A 22,598-nucleotide genomic window follows, 5' to 3' on the forward strand; every position below is an offset into this window, starting at 1 on the left:
TTCAGTGTCACAACTGAAGTTTGATTTTCTACTGAAATAGTGTATATAACACATTGCCTGTAAAAAGATATAGTTGATATTCTGTCAACATCATGGTTACCTTTGGTAAAAAAATAATTTGTAAAGATCCATTCCATATCGTTTACACACCTGAGCATTCATCACCCCTTAATTCCCATCTGCCTCTTCTAAAAGAGTTCAAATAAGTTTTCACTCATTAGCTTGTTTCATCTGCCCATTCATCTCCTTCACACCATCTTAGACAATTAGTTAACACAACAGGAGAAAAATACCCAAGTCCGTTGTATCAAATAATTTAAACTCTCAATTTTTTTTCTTGAGAGTGGAAACATTTTTATTGTCTATCAAAGCTGTACCCCAACTAACTTTTTAAATCAAAAGAGCTTGCAAAATATTTTGTGCCCTAATATTTTCCAAGAAACATTAAGCAGTAGGCAGCAAGATGTGAAGTGAATTCTACAGCAGGATATGTTACACCACTGCCATTTATCTTTATAAGCTTTCAGTCAAAATGAACTTACAAGGAAGCGAGCTACTTAAAAAGGCAACAAATACCACGCAGTGTGTCCTTGTCAGCAGGCAGAGCACTCCATACCTGTGCTTCTCAGAGAATTCCCATATGTAGTAGGAAGACTCACCTGGTGAGTTCTGGGGAGATGATACAGGGGAGCCACGCGGGGACTGACAGTAGCTGGGGTGGAGTAAGGCATGAGGAGGCACATATGACATTATCTCTTCCTCAAACAAGCTAGGAAAAGACATGGAACAGAGGATATACGTTAGCCAATGAGGCCAAGTAAACTGCTTCCACAGTGAGGAGGAGGAGGTCGGATTCTATGAGGGCTTTCTTGTTTTCTTCCATCGTGATTTAACAGGTAGTTTCCTTCCATAGTTTCATACTCAGAGATATCCGTGCACAGGTAAAATATAGTTCTGTCATAAACATTGCTAAATGTCTGTAAGTATTTATTATGCTTGAATTTTACCTACATCCTCAATCAAAAATATTATTGTAGTCTGATATCTGTGTGGATACACAAAGGTTTAGGATATTCGTTTTGCTGGTTGTCTATCAGGCCATTCTATGAATATACTAGTTTACTATCCCTATCTCTTTCCCCAACTTCCTGCTTTTTATTACCAATGGCACCAAGAATGTTCTCTACATGGTATCCCCTGTACCTGTGAGTTTCATAGTGTGAATACAGTTCATACACAAAATCATATTTGTTCAGTCAAAGCACATACCCACCCAACCCACCCTGACCTCTTCACCAAGCCCTGTAATTCAACTAGCATTGTGGCTAGTTACAAACTGACACATAGGCTGCTGTTCTACCAAACTTTCACACTGACATCTTATATGTGGTTAAAACATCCTCAAAAAGAAATGGCTTCCGTGGATTTTTGTGTTCACTGATAATGCTTGACTATATACTAAATTACCATCACACAAAGGTAAAATATAAGGATAATGGAATTTCAGTTCAAGTGCAGACATGAGGTCTCCTACCTTAAAAAACAAACATATATTATTTGAATTCAGTGCTTCACGTAGTTTAATATTTTTATAAATGTTATTCTAACACAAACCTATATTTCTACTTATATTTTTAAATATGTACATAAATTTTTTTCATTATATGTTTTTTTAAGATGATGAAATTTTCTAAGTGTTTAATCTATTAAGAATATAAAAATATTTCATTTGGAGATATGACAAAATTAGAGGCTAGGGTAATGGCTCATTTAGCATTTGCTGTCCTTATAAAGGATCGGAATTCAGACCCCAGCACTTACGTGGTGGCTCACAACTACCTGTAACTCCAATACCAGGGGACCTGATTCTTTGGCCTCTGTAGGCATTGCACACATGTGATACATATTTACATATGCAGAGAAAACACTCAGACATGTGAAACAGATACATAATTCTTAAAAATATAAAAAAAACATTTTTAGCCTTTTAGATGGAGCACCAGAGAAGTTGTCTCACCAGAAACTTTAATGAGACAAGAGTTCCTCAGCCTCAGCTGGCATCAGATGTTTTGGGTTCTACAAATGTCATGGAAAACGGTGGCTCATTGTACAAAACTGCACGTATGGTCACCACGGTCTTCCACACATGTATTAATCAAATACTCTCTAATTCCCGTGTGACGCCATGTCATTGCCTTGCCCAGGTTCTGCCTTGCCCAGGTTCTCTACTTTTAAAAATAACTGAAAGCCATTCTTCACCTGCTCATCATCTGTTGCCAATTTTGCCCTTTCGGTTGGCTACCTTTTTCATGCCTTTCAGGCATCTTTTGCTATACAACTTTAAAACTTTTTATACATCCAAATTTATTAATTACTTCCTATTTTATATGTCCAAATTTATTAATCACTCGATAAACCTGATACAAGTACATTTTAAATCAAATCAGTTATTGAGAGTATATAGGAAATGAATAATCAATAACAAATTCAAGTCATTTACATTTTTATATTTTATAATAGCAATAGAAAAATACCTTTACATGGGTTTAAAGTGTTTTGAATAATATCCTAAAGCTACACAGTCTCTCTCACACCTTAGTGAACAGATAATCAAGTACATGTTTACCGGGACTAATTCTCTTCTTTAAAATATAAAACACCAAGGAGACACAGATTCACTTAGTATGTGGCAAGCACACTCTTAAGCCTTTGACTGAAATAAATTTAAAGTAAAATACAGAAGAACTGAGAATGTGAATAAACAACCCCCCATTTCCAATAAGTAGTAAATATTATTTATTAAAGACAGATAGTATATTGCTTCATTGCATACTATTAATAAATACATTTAATAAATGAAATGACAGTCAAGAACTAAATGCACAACATGCCATAACTGTAGAATCACTATGTGTGAGTAAATTCTCCAACTTCTTCAAAGGCCCTTTAGTTTCAGTGAACATACTTATTTCCCCAAGCAGGTGAGGAAGTAATCTTGCTCTTTATTTGTGAGATCCTTTTACATATAAGAAACTCATGTAGACTGTGGTAGTTAGCTATAATTAACTAAGATATTTAAGACTTACCATCTAAAGACTGTTTCACTAAGGAGAGAAGAAGATTGAGACTTGTAGCCAAGGCCACGCCATTTTAAAAAGCTTCTCCCTTTTGGTTTCTGGGCAGTGAGACCACAGCAATCCTCATTCCAGACATATTTTCCTAATCCTGCCTCTCCCTCTGCTGACACCTGACAATGGCTTCCCGGGGATGTTTACCCACCACAAGACATTCTTTTTCTTAATACTCAGCTTTCATCCTTTACTCCCTGTAATGGCTGATTTCAGACTCCTCCCCAGTCTCCCCTTCTGCCCTATACTGACTTTGGTGCATAAGGCAGACTTTCCATCCTTAGGGATTCTCCTCTAGAGACATTAACCCCCCCACACCCCCTCACCCCACATTAAAAGTCTCTACTGTCTGAGGTTGTTTGTTCCCTGTTTCTACTTCTGCCCGCCTTTCAGAGACATATGAGTTTTGTTTTTCTATTACTTTATTTTTATAGAAACATCCTATTCTTGCACTAGCAGATCAATAGTGTTCCTGACTATCTGGCAGGCTATACTATTTCTAGAACTCAGTACCCGGCAGTTAAAAGGGTCAGCCACCTGCTAGATTGAGAAGTGACACACCCTCCTCAAAGGTCTTAAGAGTCAAAAGTTGGGGAGTGATTGAACCCTTTGGAATCTTGCTTTCATAGCAACAAAAATGGACACAGCTTTTCAGCAAGATACAGGACAACAGAGAGAGAGAGAGAGAGAGAGAGAGAGAGAGAGAGAGAGAGAGAATTAGAGTCAAGGTCAAGACCAACAGAAAACACACAAGCCCAGCCTGGTCTACAAAGTGAGTTCAAGGACAGCCAGGACTATACAGAGAAAAACCCTGTCTCAGAAAAAAAAAAAAAAAAAAACAAAAAACAAAAAAACAAAAAAAAACCCCCCAAAAAACCAAAAAACCAAAAAAACAACCCAAAACCAAAAAATAACCAAAAAAAGAAAACACACAAGCCTGGTCACTGTGGTGGGCTCCTTCAATCCCAGCACAGGGAGGCAGAGGCCGGCTAGACCTCTGAGTCTGGTCTACAGAGTGAGTTCCTGCAAAGACAGGTCTATACAGAAAAGCCCTGTCTCAAGAAAAAGAAAATAGCAAGAAAGCAAACATCACAAAGCCCTGTGGCATTGTTTAGCCCTCAGGGATAAACACAGCATTGCCTGAGGGGTGTTGATCCTATGGAGACCTCCAGGGCAGTTTCCCAGCCACTGGATCCTGCAAAGCATTTTATTTCTAATTTGCCTATAGTTGAGGGTTGATGTCAAACATGAGAAAGTTTTTTTTTGTTGTTGTTGTTGTTTTTTTTGTTTTGTTTTGCTTTGTTTTGTTTTGTTGTTTAAAAAAAAAAAAAAAAAAAACTTAAACCGGGTGTGGTGGTGCACACCTTTAATCCCAGTACTTGGGAGGCAGAGGCAGGTGGATTTCTGAGTTCGAGGCCAGCCTGGTCTACAGAGTGAGTTCCAGGACATCCAGGGTCACACAGAGAAACCCTGTCTCGAAAAACCAAAACCAAAACCAAACCAAACCAAACCAAACCAAACCAAACCAAAACAAAACAAAAACACAAAAACAACAACAACAAAAAAACCCTTTATAGTTGTCCTTCCAAAGTACTCTGAAATTTAAAAACTGAAACATTGTAACCATCACGAGTGGCAATACAATGGGTCAGTTCCACTAAGCGCCATGAAATCCGCAGAACCATTGACCAAACCTTAAACTCTTAAAAACCATAAAGTAAATAAGCTACTCCTGAAATCAGCAAAAGGAGAGAAAGCACATTTTGGAAAAGGAAAAGAAAAAAGTGGAAAGAAAACTGAAAGATGACTGTTTGGTTTCAGCCTGGGACAAGGGACTGAGGTGCATATTTTCTATACCAAAGCAGACCTGGTCTCCAGGTTCTCCCAGAATCCCTCAGTGCCTACCTGACATATCCTGCCCCCAAACCTGAACTTTCCAGCCCAAGGGCTGGGCTGCCCTTCCCCCAGAGGCTCATCCCTATATAACCCAGACATTTTTGGATTCTCCCTTCTCCCTTCTCTTCTCTCTCTGCAATATGCTCCTTTCTCTCTCCTTCCTGTATGGCAACTTCTGTGACCTTGGTCCTTGGGGCCAGTGAACTCCCTATTAGAATGCAGCTTCCCAATAAACTCATCTTTATATAATCTAATCTGGTTTAAACTGGCTTATTATTTTTGGTACTTATTAAGTGGCGGGAAAATAACCCATCAATGACCTCTCCTCTGCCCCAGGGTAAGCTGCACGTACTTCTTCGGTTAACTTCCGTTCTACTCTATGAGTGTGGTATTTGATTTGTTTGTCTGTATAACCTTTTTGTCTCTCAGCAGTGTAGAAGCATGAGTAAGCTAATCTTAGGAGTACCCGATGTAATCCGAAATAAATTACCCAGAATCGATGTAATCTGAAATAAATTACCCTGAAAGCTGCATCCTAAATTTTCAATATGACGATTTCCTTAAGACTCTGAGGAGAAAGGAGGCATTTTACGGCTACCAACACTGTGGCATATTATTTTCAAAAACATCCCAAAGTATCTGACAGCAGGAGGCTTTCACCTGAGGGCCCAGTGTCACATACCTCAGTAACATGACAAGGTCTGCATCGCTTGAGAGCCGCACCAATCCAGGGGTCCCTTCCGTTCGGATAAATTGGATCTTCTCCCTGTTGAGTCAAGGAAATGGTACAGATGTCCACGATAGGCTTTGGGGATGTAACTTATTGGATAGCCATATTTTCTATCATGGTTTGGTACTTAATAAGTGTCACGGTGCTATGGGACTTTAGGAATACAAATCCCCAAAGGGCACACTCCTTGCTTTTGAGAACACTGCTGGGATGAAGTGGTTGAATGCTTGCCTAGCATGCAATAGGCCCTGAATCCATCCCCAGCACTACAAGAAAAAACAGCCAGGCAGTGGTGGCACACGCCTTTAATCCCAGCACTTGGGAGTCAGAGGCAGGCAGATTTCTGAGTTTGAGGCCAGCCTCATCTACAGAGTGAGTTCCAGGATAGCCAGAGCTATACAGAGAAACCCTGTCTCAAAAAATAAAAAAGTAAAAAGTTAAAAAAAAAAAAAAAGTACAAAGCAAAACATACAAGGAAAGGACCCTGTGGGCAACAACAACTTCTAATGTTGGGAGAAAACAATTATTCTGCCACCTAAATAGCGTCATAGACAGCACTATTCCAGACAGTAAAACCAATCCCCTTTCTGGGTTAAGGCCACCTGGGAGTTTGCTTCTAAGCAACAGTTTGAAAGGATAACTCCACTCTCTTTAGAAAGCAATCCCCCCAGATTTATCCCCTGCCATTCAAAAGGTATGGGTACAATATCCATCTGTTTTCCTGAGGATAAACCTGTAAGTTACATGTGATACAAACAGTACCTGTGACTGTGCTTATAGCTTCAGTAAAATAAAAATAAAATAAAAAAAAATAAAAAAGAACATGGTTATTCTAAATAATGAAAACCTGAAACATTTTTAATTGCTAAGACCGGGAAAGTAGATATTGTGTATAATGTAGAAAAGTAAATAGCCCTCCCACACCAGATACAAAGCTTTGGATGGAGATACAGATCAAAGAGTGCTTGCCTGTTACATGGAAGGCTTTGGGTTGGATCTGTAATATAGTACACACACACACACACACACACACACTGCCATGATATGCTATTTCTGCCATTAACTTAACATAAATACATGTGACAACATCTTTGGATTCACAAATCATCTTCATGTTCATATCTTAAACTTTTCATATGAACATAATTTTAATAAAACATTTTCTTTCTTTTTTTTCTAATTTACATCATGTTATTTCAGAGCATTCTACAGTAATGCCTTAAGATGACAGGAAAAATAAAAGTTTAAGCTATGGCACTGAAACCATTTCATTTGAATATGGAAGCCAAACATATACACAACTTTACTGTGAGTGCTAAGAACTCAGCATTATGAGACCTGAAGCATAAAGCAAAATGTGTCTCTGGTTACTCATCTAGATTTAGTTCTTAGAGCACCTTAGCTCTACTTGGTATTTTTACCAGTTCCATTGTACCTTGGGTTCATAAGATCCAAGTCACCTTAATAAGATTCTTTACTGAGTTGGAAGCCACAAGGTTAACTGCCTGGATGAAAAATCCCCAAACACATAGAAACTGACTTGCCTTTAGTCACAGTTTACAGGGCTAGAGTACAGGGTTCAGTCTCTTATTTCCTCTAGCTAGATCCATCTTATGTTTATAAGTGTAGGAAGCATCTAACCTTTATGCCCTTGATGGTTTTGTGTGTCAATTTGACACAAGCCAGAGTCATCACAGAGAAAGGAGCCTCAGGTGAGAAAATGCCTCCTTGAGATTGAGTTGTGAGGCATTTTCTTAATTAGTGATCAGTGAGGGATGGCACAACCATCCTGTGACAGACCTGAACCTGGTTTTGGGGAGGATTATGGAAAGACTTTGGAACTTGCAGCTAGAAAAGCCATTGCCTGTTGAGATCTCAGTGGAAAGTTCTGTAGGATACTGGAAAATAAGAATGTTGAGAATAGTACAGAAGATGGAGGCTTGGCTTGTGACGTTTCAGAGGGGAAGTTTAAAGACTCTATCAGGGCTGTTGCTGTTTCAGTGTAAGATTCTGTGGTTCTGGTTAGCTGGGGCTGAACAATCAGCTATGATTAACAAGATACCAGAACTACTAAAGTGAAACTTTTTCATTACTGGAACAATTTATGCTGGTTAGCTGGAGCTAAGCAATTAGTGATGATTACAAAGATATCAGCATCACTGAGGTCAAATCTTCTGGGAAGTGTTTTCTGAGAGCACAGAAAAGCTGAGTTCCAGAGACAGCCAAGATTGTACCTTGTGTTGGCAGCCAGATTTGGTACTGTGCAAGAGTCACCCAGGTGGTGCCAGGTTTGAAGGCATCATGGAGAGTAGCTGAAACCTGGCACTTTGAGAGGGCAGGAGAGGACACAGATGAAGATGCAGCCTCAGTGGCAGTTGAAGGCCCAGGACTGAATGGAGTCATGAAGACAAGTTGAGGTTTGGCATCATGAAGAGAGCTTATGAGATGCTATTTGTGAAAGCACAGCCCAATTACAGCAGAAGACCCCAGTGATTTGAAGATGCCAGTACCATGGGGATGACCACCAAGAACAGCAGTAGCAGTGGAGTGGAGGCATCCAGAGCCTGGAAGACAAGCTGTGTGCTACAGAGGGCAGAGCTGGAGAAGAGACCCAAGCCTTTGGAGGAGCCCTGGAGATACGTGGATCCAGACCCTGGATGACTTGGATTTAATTTGATTGTCATGGTGCCTTGATTCTTTTTTCTCCTTTTGAAGTAAAAAAGCATTTTACTGGAGTCCACAATTGAGAGTCTTTGAATTGTAAAAGACTATCAATTTTTTTTTTATTTAAAAAGCATGACCTTTAATTTATAGAGTTTTTTTTTAATCATGGTAACATATGCATAATTGCTACCATTTTTTTTTTAATCGTCCTAACTTTCTCTGCTGCTTTGGTCCTGGTGCTACTCCACTTTTTTTTTTTTTTTTTTTTTTACATCTTTTCCTCAATTACAATTCCAATGCTATCCCAAAAGCCCCCCATACCTTCTCCCCTACTTCCCTAACCACCCATTCCCATTTTTTTGGCCCTATCAATTTTAAAAGAGATTGGATACTTTAAAGGGACTGAATTTTTTTTGTTTGTTTGTTTTTCGAGACAGGGTTTCTCTGTGTAGCCCTGGCTATCCTGGAACTCACTTTGTAGACCAGGCTGGCCTCGAACTCAGAAATCTACCTGCCTCTGCCTCCCGAGTGCTGGGATCAAAGGCGTGCGCCACCACGCCCTATGGGACTGAAATTTTAATGGGCTTGAATTTGTAAAGACTGTGGGACCTTGAAAATTATTTAGATCTTGGGGATTAATAAGAAATGAGGGTTATGGCTTAATGGTGATGTGTTTTTGTGTTAATTTGACAAGGATCAGTTGCACTGGCTGGTTTTGGGTGCCAACTTGACACAAGCTAGAGTCACTCGAGACCCAGCTGTAGGGCATCCTCTCAATTAGTGATCAGGCAGGGAGGGGCCAGCCCATGGTGGATTGTGTCATCCCTGGGCTAGTGTTCCTAAGTTCTCTAAGAAGGCTGACTAAGCAAGCCATGGAAAGCAAGCCAGTAAGCAGCACCCCTCCATTGACTCTGCATCAGCTCCTGCCTCCAGGTTCTAGCCCTGCTTGAGCTCCTGCCCTGACTTCCTCCAATGATGGGCTGGAAGTATCAGCCAAATAAACCCTTTCCTCTCCAAATTGCTTTTTAAAACCCCAAGACACGTTACTATCTTTAAAAATGTTTATTTTCCATCCTGTATAATCAATAAGAGATTATGGAGACATGAGACTTGGGCATTTATTTTTTAAAAACATGCTTATGATGCCAGGTTCCCTGCAAAGTTACTCTACCTTGAAGATCAGAACCAGGGAGGTCATTGTCCCACTAGTGTTAGCATCATATTCTAAAACACAGGATGGCAAGGCCCATTATCTGGTGATTTTTTTTTTTTATAAGAGAACTAAGTGTTAGCTTAAAAAAAAAACTAAATTGGAAAAAAAATTATTTTGTAGAAGAATAAGCAGTTCCTTAACCAGTTCTTGTGTAAGGATCATTAATAATATGCTTTGATTTTGAAGCTATCTTTAACAAATACGGACTTTATCTCTTCAGTCCACCATCACAGTGAGGAGAGACAAATGGAACAAAAGCAAAAAAAAATCAAATAGGCTCGCACTGTCACGAACTCTGGTCACCTGAATTGGACAAAGTGATGGTACCGATGCTACGTTCTAGGCCTCACCATGGCCTATAATGTTCTGTAAGAAGAACACCGCACCACTCATCTGAGCCACAAGGAAGATATAGTGAAGGGAAGAAAGGAGGTTGGTGTCAGAGTAGGATGCCAGTGGGAAGACTGCTTGTCCACATACTAACTACTAGGCAATGAAAACAACTGGTTTGATTTTCAAATGAGAACATACCAGAGGTGGTGGGCTGAGACTAGCTTTCTACCAGGCCAGTAGATTTGTCGCAGCAACAAGCTTCCAGGACAGAGCACTAGAGAGAGTGCTATCCATTGCATTGGTTCTCTCTCTCTCTCTCTCTCTCTCTCTCTCTCTGTCTTTGGATTTTTCCAGACATGGTTTCTCTGTGTAGCCCTGGCTGTCCTGGAACTCTCAATGTAGACCAGGCTTAAAGAACACCACAAAGTTTGTCTGTCCAGGAGCTTATAGTGCAATAAAAATCAAAAGCAATATTAAAATTCCATAAAGTACCCTGTCTATGTAACTGAGTTTTGGTTTAGGCCACGGACATAGACATGCACCTAGCCTAGAGGTCCTTTAGAGAGTCTTTTTAAGTAAAAACAAGAATGACTTTAGTTTGTTGATGATTCAGAGAATGGCCAGGGTTGAGGATGAGAGGAAGAGACAATTAAGCAGTCTCAGAAATGGCCCATAATTTCCAAGAATGAAGAAGGAACTGCTCTTTGGTTATCACCGATTTGCCCAATGTCCTATAGACCAGTGTTCCTCAAACTGCGACCTTCATCTACTAGAGATCTACAGACAAAAATCCCAAGTCCTGCTGGAAGTTGTAAGTTTCTTCTCATTTTGGTGACCAAAACAATGGAAAGGATAGAGCATAGTTTGGATACTATAGATGACAGGCATGACTGTTTCCCACCATGTGACTTCATGCTGCATGATATGCAGCTACAAGACAAGTGCTTAACAATTAGACACAAACTCTTCAAATGCTAGTGACCAGGACTGTCACTTACACCACCAGGGCCTTGGTGCCCATTTTCTGCTCATGCACAATTCTCTTACTGATTGGAAAGAGAACTTTTTTATTGCACTATTAATTTGTATCATGAAGATGATCAAGGGAAGCTATATAATATGCATTGCCACAGGCTAAAGAGAAAACAAAGAGATGAACTTAAAACGTATATTATGCAGTTATGCTAAATGTTGCATGAAAAATGCCATGTCTTATTCTATGAAGAGCTTTGCAGTATGCTACAAATAGAAAAGTGGTGAAATTCACACACCATGAAATGCATTCAGTAACATCACTATTGTATTTGGAGTTGATAAAATGAGCTAATTCAGGCCAAATTAAAGTGTACAAAGGTAGTTTATTGGGGAGCCACAAAATTAAAGTATACAAAGGTGGGTTCATTGGCGAGCTCTCCAGTGGGTTCACTGGTCTCAGGGAAGGAGGCCAGGGGAAGTTGCTATGGAGAGGGAGACAGAAGAGAGAGGACAGAGAAAGAGCACACAGGGAGAGAGAGGAGCAGAAAGACCTAAATGTCTGGATTATAAAGGGAAGACCTCCTGGAGGAAAGGAAACCCGAACCCTGGGCTGCAAAGTTCAGGATAGAGGATGGGCTATACCAGCCATGCCCTATAACAGGTGGGGACTGAGGGATGCTGGGAGAACCTGGAAGCCAGGTCTCCTTTGGTTTGTAAAATATGCACCTCAGCTATTTGTCCCGGATCTGAGTCCCAACAGGGGCACTCTAAATAAACTGGCAGACTAATACAAGTCAGCACACACAAGTAAGTTTCTGTTGTGGAGGGAAGAGATGCCATGATAATGCCAAGGATTCATGCCACAACTATCAGAATTGAACCCAACACAAGGAAAACAAAAGACAAGGGTCTAAGCCAGCATGGGAGGCAGAGGCAGGCAGATCTCTATTAGTTCAAGGCCAGCCTGGTCTACAAAGTGAGTTTCAGGACAGCAAGAGCTATACAGAGAAACCCTGTCTCAAAAAAAAGACAACACACCCTCTTTAACCTCCCCCCAAAAGGACAAGTGTGTCTTTCAACTGATAATCTCAACATTGATGATTTGACTTCTGAAAAAAAAAGTCTCAGATAAAGTATTAATTCTATTGCCTTTGGGCAATTTTATGTTTACACATTCTTAAGTTTCTTCAGAATAAAAGTGGCTAAAGTCAACATGACTGACCTCCAATACTTCTTTTCCTTTTAGAAAATGGGATTTGGCTCATACAAATTTCCATAAAGCTATTTAGCATTTGGAATTAATCTAGTTTGAACATGTTACTAACACATTTGACTGCAATTATAGGATTCTGAATATGACTTTATCATATCGATTCAAGTTTATTCTGTTAATGTAAAAAGGTGAAAGATCCTGTGTCATAAAGAAATTCTGCTCAATCTTAGAGGTTCATAACAAACATTATAAATTACTTTTGAGGTATGAGTCTCTGGAGGGCAAAAGTCCTTCCTCCTGAATGCCTCTGCCCACATGCTCTTCATGGTGTTTCCTGCACAGGAGAACACAGTAAAATACAAATGAGGCACGTGATCGGCCAATGCTAAAATGGCAGACTCCTAAAAACCTTCACTCCGTGTTCTTAATAAACAATATTGTTCTCATTTTTCTGCCATGGCAGGAAACAAAAAGAATCAGAAAGCTGACTTCACATAAATGACTAAATTGGAATCCACTTAGAGATGTGGAAAGGGAGATACAGAGGGGATTAAAGCCAAACAAAACAAAACAAAACAAAATAACAGCAACAATAACAACAACAACAACAAAAAACCCCAAAGCTAACCTGCATTGATTACAAGTGCAGGAAAAGCTCCACTGCTGCTGCCTCTCACACCCGGCTTGTAACCACTTCCTCCCAGTGTAGACATGTGCCATCAGAGAGCGACTCTCTCACACGAAGGAGGTCATTTGAGGACAACCAGCCATGTCTTAAGACTGAAATTCCCACAGAAAATATTCTCACTGAAACCAATCCTCTCTTGGGTCTTGAAGTGAAAGAAGGACACGAGTTAAGAAAGAATTAGAGGCAGCAGTGCAGACTCCGAATCCTTGGCTTCCTGGGCTCCTGGTAACTCACTAACACAGCTGCAAATACAAGTGCTTTCAATGCTGTTGCCTGAGGTTGTGTTAGAGAAGTGCTTGGAGTTCCCTCATGGTTCAAAGCCAAGAAAGGAAAATTAGTGAATGCTCTTGATGGTTATCACAGTCACAGGACAGTCTGCCCTAACAGATGGCCCACAGGAGAAAGGTTCCTTGTCTTCCTACTTACTGCTCTATAGGGTAGACTAGAATGTTAGTCCATGTGACCTAAAATTCTCAGGTGACTCTTATGGACACACAAATGATATAAATCCACTGCATGTTGAGTTTAGCATATAGATAAGTGGTTTTCAAGTTGTGAGTCGAGACCCCACGTCACATATCAAATATCCTGCATATCAGATATTTACATCACAATTCATAGCAGTAGCAAAATTGTAGTTACAAAGTAGGAATGAAATAATCTTATGGTTGGGGGTCACCGCAACAAGAGGAACTGTATTGAAGGGTCACAGCATTAAGAAGGTTGAGAACCACTGATAGAGATGAACATAAGTCATCTATAGGCTAAGGACTAACACTTCCTTAATTCTGTTTCTTCATTTTAAGCATATTTAGAATGCAAATACCTAGCCTGGAGCTTATTATGTTGTAGACTTTCAAAGATTATAAGCTAGCAAGCCTGTTACTAGATAGGCCACATTATTATTCATGCTTTTTTTTTTTCAACAAAAGTACCTGTTGGAAATAGAGTGAAGCTACAGTTCTTGTGATCTGCTCCTTTTTTTGTGCTGATGTTGGCAGTCCATTCCGATTATATTGTTCCTTCATTTGATGGATTTGTATTGAGGATATCTATGAGGGACAGTTGCTTAGACACTGACCTCTCCATAAAATTAGAATGATGTTCAGAGTATCAAACAGATAGTTCATATGACAGATTTACATGTCTCACAGTTCAATGGTGATAGGAACCATGCAGCCAACAAAACACAATTCTATATACAGTAGTGCCCCTTTCTCTATGGACCCATTATTCATTCATTCATTATCAGGTGAGGATCAATATAACATTCCTTATGGTTTTAAAAACCGTTTATTTTTATTTTTAATTGTGTGTGTGAGAGAGATGGGGGAGGGAGAGGGAGGAGGAGGAGGAGGAGGAGAGAGAGAGAGAGAGAGAGAGAGAGAGAGAGAGAGAGAGACAGAGAACGAGACAGAGAAAGAGACAGAGAAAGAGAAAGAGAAAGAGAAAGAGAAAGAGAAAGAGAAAGAGAAAGAGAAAGAGAAAGAGAAAGAGAAAGAGAAAGAGAAAGAAAGGAAAGGGGAAGGAAAAGGGAAAGGGAAAAAGAGAAAGAGAGTGTACAACAATAAGAATGGAGGCTAGAGGCATCTGCATCCCTGGGCCGGAGTTATGAGCCACCAAACATAGGTGTAGGGAATCAAATTCAGGTCCTCTGAAAGAGTAGCAAGTGCTCATAACTGCTGAACCAATTCTCTAGCCCCATGGCTTTTTATTGTCTGACTTCTGTTACCTATGGTCAACCATAGCTCAGAAACATTAAATGGAAAGTGTACAGATATGAACAAATTCATGTTTTAAACCATTTTTATTATACCATACTGTTATACATACCCTATTTTATTTGGAATTGTTACATTCTTGCTGTGTGAAATTTATAAATCAAATTTTTTTCACAAGTACATATTATGGTATACACACAGTTCTGTTCCTTGGGAACTATCAGACAAACACTGGGCTCTTAGAACTTAATCTCTATAGATAAGAGGAAACTGGTATGAACAAAACCATTTTGGATTTTGTAAAAGGAGTTTAACTATTATGTCTAGTTACAATACATCTTTCCTCGGGCATTTTACAGCTTGAATTCCAAGCCCATTATTCTTATAATCAATGCTTATGATGTACTAGAATATATAGAGTTTTATAGTTTCTATGAATTATAATATTTTGTTATATATTTGGTAACAAGAGTTTTAATTGAAAAATATATTCATAAATCGAAACTAACTCCCTATACTTTGGTTTTAAAATAAACATACTCCAAAACGCAAATATGAGTCTATGTCATAGTATATGACATAGGTATACGTCAAAAGCCTACCATATAATATAAGCTAGCACATACATTCCAATTAAGACATCAATAGCAAATACTTCATGAAACTTTAGCTCTCAGAAAATTTTTCTGGAATTTTCTCAGCTCTCTTGCTTCCTAAGGCTGATTTCATTGTATGTATATACAAGCCTTTTGAGATAGTAACTGATGAAAATTGCTCCAGCCAGCCCTCTTGCACCAAGTTGATCATGACCTAGAGAGCTTTAACTGAAGTTCAGTTGCTTGCACAGAATCACGTGGCTCCATTTCTATGTATAATCAGTCCCAAAGCAGTGGCTTTGAGAATCTGGAGAAGGTCAAAGACAAATTATCTTGAACTTAGTCCTTGTGATTGTGTCAAGATATAAAGGACAGACACCTAACATATTAACTTCATTTTATGGTATATTTGCTAGGCTTACAAACTACTAAATGCTTCATAATTCTTACTCCTTTTAATCTTAAAAGGATACTGAAAGGTAAAAACATATACCCCTATTTTTAGAGTAATAACTTGAAAGGATCTTAAATGAGTCACCTTGAGTCATAAGTAAACTGTAGTGTTCAAACATAGGCCTATATATTCAAACAAAGGCCTGTCTGACTACAAATATAATTTTATTTATTTATCTATCTATCTATCTATCTATCTATCTATCTATCTATCTATCTATCTATTTATTTATATGTATGTATGAACACTCTATTTGCATGTATACCTGCATGACAGTAAAAAGCATCAGACAGAAGAGGGCATCAGATGGCATTGCAGATGGTTGTGAGGCATCACGTGGGTGCTGGGAATTGAACTTAGGACAAGCATCTAGTGCTCTTAATGGCTGAGCCATCTCTCCAGCCCCCCAAATATGAAATTTTAAAAGTAATTTATTTATTTTAGTTTTATGGCTATTGGTGTTTTGCATATATATATGTCTGTGTGAGAGTGTCAGATCTTGGAGTTATAGACAGTTGTGAGCTGTCATGTAGGTGCTGGGAATTGAACTCAGGATTTCTGGAAGAGCAGTCAGTGCTCTTAACCACTGAGCCATCTCTTCAGCCTCCAAATACGAATTTTTAAGATACATACCTAACTACTTTCCAAGAGCCATGACTTCTGGTCTCCTAGTGAGAGTTGAAAATCTTCTACCAAAAGTACCCAACTACCATTTATAAAGTTGTCTATAGATTATTTTAATGAGATGCTTTTAAAAAATTCAATAGTTATCCCCATATAAATAGTCCACAGGAAAATAACAGTCCCACCTAGACTTTCTATTTTTTAAATTGAGTTAAGCAGCAAAGATCAGAAGAACACTGTTAGGTTGGTCCTCAAACCTAAGCGACCAGTAAACAAATTAGAGGAGACTGAGAGTCAGAGAAAGGCAGGCCCTGACAAGAATGTGTGTCAGTCAGTAGGTATAAATTCATGCTGCTTAGACCAAGGAGTACAGATAACAGCTGAGGTTAATATTTCCAGCTCAGTTATAATGAGGAAAAATTCATTTGCAATCAAGTTGGAGGAGAAATAGGTTAGGAACTATGAACACGGATTTATTTGACTTAAGCTAGTTTTAGTCAAACTTTGGAAACTTCAATTCTACAAAATTCTATATTGTTCTATAATTTCAAGGCAAATGTAATTTGAAAATTCAATCAGCGAAATACTAATATACAACAAAGCTGCAAGGTAGTCCAAAAAGGATGACAGAAAGAAACAGAAAGGTCTACACTTGTGTTTGTAGTAAACTGAAACACGTGCCTCTTTGTTTCTTGTATCTCAGAAGTTCTTGGCTCATTTCTATCTTTTCTCTTTTTTTTAAGTTATTTTTTATTAGATATTTTTTCATTTACATTTCAAATGCTATCCCAAAAGTCCTCTATACCCTCCCCCCCCGCCCTGCTCCCCTTCCCACTCACTCCCACTTCTTGGCCCTGTCGTTCCCCTGTACTGGGGCATATAAAGTTTTCAAGTTCAATGGGCCTCTCTTTCCAGTGATGGCTGACTAGGCCATCTTCTGCTACATATGCAGCTAGAGACAAGAGTTCTGGGGGTTCTGATTAGTTCATATTGTTGTTCCTCCTATAGGGTTGCAGACCCCTTCAGCTCTTGGGTACTTTCTCTAGCTCCTACATTGGGGGTCCTGTGTTCCATACTATAGATGACTGTGAGCATCCACTTCTGTTTTTGACAGGCACTGGCATAGCCTCATAGGAGACAGCTATATCAGGGTCCTTTCAGCAAAATCTTGCTGGTGAATGTAATAGTGTCTGTATTTGATGGCTGATTATGGGATGGACACCCAGGTGGGGCAGTCTCTAGATGGTCCATCCTTTTGTCTTAGCTCCAAACTTTGTCTCTGCAACTCCTTCCATGGATATTTTATTCCCTATTCTCTTGGCTCATTTCTTTACTAGTAAATTAAAATATGAAATGGATTTACTTAAACAAAATGAAAAAAGTATCACAGATCACATTCTCATGGCAAGGGACTTCTGTAAGAAGCCTGTGAAGGACAGTCAGCCTGGTGCTTATTACCAGTGATGCTTAGAAAAACAGGACTGGCAGGAACAGACTTTCTGGCTGGGCTTAATAACCACCAAGGAGGGAAATTCTCAACTCTTACCTTAGGCTGATGATCCTTGTATATAATAAATTAGTATATAAATGTTGGAACTAAAAAAAAGTATGGAATTTGTATGTGTTATGATCATTCACAAAATATTTTTGAAAGTTGTCTTAAATTAAGATATTTGTATTTTGATACAATATAAGAAGCTTTCATTCCAGCTTCACATACACTAGATATCTTGGTATGATTATTATTCTCCAATGAAAAGGAATAGAACAGTTTAATAGGGGCATCTTGTACAGAAGTGGCAACAAATTTAATGCTCATTTTAAAAAAAAAGATTTATTTTATATATATGAGTACACTGTCACTCTTTAGCCATATCAGAAGAGGGCATCAGATCCCATTACAGATGGTTGTGAGCCATCATATGGTTGCAGGGAATTGAGCTCAGCACCTCTGGAAGAGCAGTCAGTGTTCTTAACCACTGAGCCATCTCTCCAGCCCCCTGAATGTTCATTTTTAAATATTATATTATTTTAAATTATGAGTATGTATGTGGAGGTTGGCATGTGGATATGTGAGCTCTGTTTCTCATGGAGTCACAAGAGGGCATCAGATGGACTTACAGATGGTTTTAAACTACCCACCATTTGGTACTGGAAACCAGACGAGGGTCTTGTTAAAGAGCAGCACACATTCTCAATAGCTAAGCCATCTCTCACTCTGGCTGTTCATCTCTCCCTTTGGATGCTTAGCTTGAGGAATAAACCTCTTCCTGGATTAAGGATTTGGAGGGACAACTTGGCACCATTCAACCTTATCATGATGACTGATAAAGTCAGAGAGAACCAAGATCTCAGAACAGCAGTTGAAAACAAAAACCATTCTGTACATGGAAACCACAAGTACTGTATATGAAAAGAGAAAAGTGGATATGAATAAAGCTGAATCAACTCCTTGCTATGCTCTGACTCGGAAGGACTCACAAGCAACACAAGACAGGCATACAGCAAAGAGATGCCCACTTTAGTCTCCCACTGGCATCCCTTACTCAAGGGACAAGGAAGGTTACTTCTTTCAAGTGGCTGTGCCATCAATGAGGAAGAATGCTCAGAAATATGTATTGGTTGTCCTTGGCTGTGCAGAAACAGAGCTCAAAGGCACCCAGGACACATAGATTACCCATGGGCTCTGTTCCATGCATCTTTAAGGTCCACAAGTTAAAGTCTTTGTTTTCAAGATGGTGCTAATGGGCAGTGCTGTGGACTTCCAGGAGAAGATGTTTTGAACTCGTAAATCATCAAGTTTGTGCTCCCAATGGGGACTGAAAGACCCTAGCTCCTAACTCTTGCTTCTAGCTCTTCAATGAGCACTTAGCTTCCTGTTACTCCCATCTGGTATCTTCTGACCCCCCAATCACAGGACCAAAACAAGAGGTCCACCGGATCAAGGAGTAGAGACAATAAGAGTAAAGTAAACTTTTTTCTTAATAAATTCATTATTTCAGGAACTTTGTTATAATGACAACTGGCTAACAGAATCTATTATCAGAAATGTCACCAAAATCTGAGGTTTTAAAACCTCAGCTTAGATTCCACCCCTACATCTGTGGGAATGTTCCTTACCATGCAGCTTTAGCTAAGAAACAGAATGTTCTCTCAGACATACAAACTTCTCCTTTATGTTGTTATGATAAGCAGATGACAACACGGAGTGACACACACTGGGTGAGAGAACATTATCTCATCGACTTAAGTTCCTGCCTCATCTGGCTTGTCATGCCTGCTGATGCTTCTTGTGGTCATAATCTGTATAGTCTCAAAGCATAAATAGATGGAAATATATCTCAAATCCAACGAACCAATTTCTCTTTAAGTGATTGCTGTGTGAGATCTATGGAGGAAAAAAAATACACTTAACTAGGAACTGTGAAGACCACTGGAAAAATTAAAATCATCAGCTTTCTTAGGAGTCTAAAAAAGCAGAAAGAAAAAAAAAAGCTGGGTACTATCAACTGGAGCCTCCCACTGTCCCTCTAATAAGTTTGTTAAAGTTCTTCTAAGTCATTAAAGACTTGTGGTAAGTCAGATGCCCTGCTCAGGTAGATTAAATCACTCAGCCTCTCCCATGGCAGAGATTTAAAGATATGCTAATTACTTTAAATAATAACCTAGAGTCCAGAGGGAAAGCACAAAACTCCTTAAGTATTTACTTTCTTAGTCTGTTCTGTGGGAATGAGATGCATTCAGAAGACTTTCTTCTCTCTACCTTTCTCTCTCTCTCTCTCTCTCCCTTTCCCTCTCCCCTTTCTTCCCCCCCCCTTGTGTGTGTGTGTCTGGAGGAAGTAAAAGTATGAGAGAGAAACTAGAGTTTTCTTCACACCGATTAACAAGAGAGGAGGAATTAGTTTTGCATTGAGGTCCAGAATCTCTATAATCTTTAGTTAGAAGGTTGAACTCACTTCTGTAATTTTATTACTCTCTATAAGACTGTGGACTGCTGAGGGGATGCCCTAAGAAAGAAAAGTTCAAAATCCATACTTGCATAATTTTTATAATTGTTGGTGATCAGGAACAGCATGCTCACGTATAGAAAGCACTATAAAGTACATAAAGCTCATGGTGGAGTTAGCTTGGGGAAACCAGGATTCTAACCTGTTTCATTTACAGGCCATACTTAAAATGTTGTCTACTTTATATTCTTCAAAAATATTTTTGAAAGGTAAGGATAGCATAGTAATACTGGCATTTTACTCACTGCATAGAGAGGGCTTTTAGATCTGAGCAGAGAGGAACAGACCTCAAGGGACAGGAGGGCTGAATGTGATCTAGTGGAAAGGATCTAAGAATTTAATTGGAAAATATGAACTTGAGAAATCAAATTGGAGCAAGAAAGTCACATAGTCAAGAGTACAAAGACCAGTTTCATACATCACACAATTAATCATCAAATTAGCGTCCTGCCAGGCTATTACACAGGTCTGTGCTGTAGAATTACATGGAGAGAATCGAAGAAAACACTTGGGCTTACCCATGTTTCTGGAGAGGGCATGGGAAGTAAGTCAGGAGAATGACTTCAAAGATGGAAGAGGAGTGAGAGTGGGTGTTCAGGTAGGTGTTTGATTGAGTTCTGGCATTTTGTATTATATAAAACTTTACATCATTTGGGTAAAAACAAGGTTGGTAGAAATAAGTGGATCAGTCTTTAAGAACCACAGATATATACTAGGATCACTGGCAAATGCATTTCTACCATTAAAGGTAATGCATAGAGACAATCTCTGTGTACTGCATGGAAGCATCACCTGTCAATAAAACACTGATTGGTGAAGGAGCTGAAGCAGGAAATAGGAGGTTGGGGTTCTGAGAGAGAGAGAGAGAGAGAGAGAGAGAGAGACTCAGAGAGAGGGTGGTGCAGGGAGAGATTTGCTCTGAACTCTGAGAAGATAAGTGTGAAACTGAGAAGAGCTAACCAGCCGTGTGGTACTTATAGAAAAGAATAAATGGGTTAATTAAATTATGAGTTAGTCAGGGAACAAGCCCAAGTTTATGGCCTAGGCATTTATACATACATAATTAAGTATCAGAGTCGTTATTTCAGGAACTGGGGCACAGATGAAAAAGCTCACGATTACAGTGATGTGTAAATTAAGTGAGTACCAGATTATATAAGATTTCCCCTTTTCTACAACCTGTGATGCACAGCACACTGAGATACAGGACAGTGTTTCCAGTCTCAGTGTGCTCATGTTTGTGAGGTTGAAAGGTTTAAGAAAAGGTGTTCTAAAATGAAGACCCTTTTTGACAAGCCAAGAAAACAACAGCATGACAGAAGAGGAACACATATTCAGGAATGCACAGGGAAACTAGAAGCAGGGCATATTGAAGGGAAGACTCACACAGGGGGAACAGGATTCTCGACTTGGGTCCTACTATGTTTTCATTAAGGAAAAATAGAATGTCAAGTCTAGGACCTTATCAATCTCAACTCAATAAAAGATTACTCACGTTGATTCAAGCTACACTTAAAATGTCAGTGTCACTGTTTGCAAGCCCTGATGTATTCTTGGCTGTGCACATTTGATCCCAAGAATCCTGAGGGGAATTCTAGGTTCTTTAGCCAACCTTACTCCACTCTTGTGCTTGGTAGAGAAAACTGGGGCTAACTAAGCTGATGTTGATGGCAGAACACATTCGCTCACCACCTTTGTGAACAATGTCAGGAGGTAAGAGCAAGTCCCAGGATGACTGCTGGTGCCACTGAAGCTTAATGGTTGGCGCTAGTGCCTCCTGGAGCAACCCCAATCTTGTTTACCTGAGTGAGTGGTTTCTGGCAAGATCAGGTTGACGCTCTTGCAGAATTTCAAGGATGTTGGGTTGACGCAAAAACGCAACAATTTTGTCATTGTAGGCTGAAAAAAAAAGTAAAAAGAAACCGTAATTTAATTTTTTAAAAAATCTACTGCTACTTCTATGATGATTTAAATTTAGACTTTAAAAAGTATGTTTTTGGCTAATACTCCCTGCACTCCAATCTTCAGTTGGAGCTGATCTGTGACTGATAGTGCCCACAGCTGCCTATGCTTCACTTCATCTACACTGTTATGTGATTATCAGGGTTACATCAGAGCCATGACACGTACTATTATCAACTCCTCTGATGAACCATATTTACTTTCAAATGACAAGATTAGTATACCAACAAAATCAACAATTTTAAATTTACCAAAGTCAATCTTAAAGCCAGGTACAAGTCTATAATCCCAGCAGGTGTGAGACTGAATTCAGCAGGAAGACTGAGTTTGAGGCCAACCTGCGTTATATTGTTAAGACTCTGTCTCAAAAACCAAATCAAACCAAACCAAACCA

The 22,598-nt window shown here is 39.3% G+C and overlaps 1 protein-coding gene across 6 annotated transcripts in view; it reads right to left on the bottom strand.

Annotated features, from left to right (window-relative positions):
* The window catches only part of Hecw2 (HECT, C2 and WW domain containing E3 ubiquitin protein ligase 2), a 407,742-nt gene that overhangs the window by 57,417 nt on the left and 327,727 nt on the right, over nt 1-22,598 (bottom strand). For all 6 annotated transcript variants that reach the window (XM_021160080.3, XM_029476576.2, XM_085837264.1 and 3 more), the window contains 3 exons: nt 22,045-22,141; nt 5,707-5,790; nt 660-769 (listed from right to left, as the gene is read on the bottom strand). In XM_021160080.3, coding sequence (XP_021015739.1) covers nt 660-769; nt 5,707-5,790; nt 22,045-22,141 — 291 coding nt within the window. The remainder of the gene's footprint in view (nt 1-659; nt 770-5,706; nt 5,791-22,044; nt 22,142-22,598) is intronic.

Source organism: Mus caroli, unplaced genomic scaffold, assembly GCF_978045245.1.
Source record: "Mus caroli unplaced genomic scaffold, Mus_caroli_1 scaffold_1, whole genome shotgun sequence".
Taxonomy (NCBI): domain Eukaryota; kingdom Metazoa; phylum Chordata; class Mammalia; order Rodentia; family Muridae; genus Mus; species Mus caroli.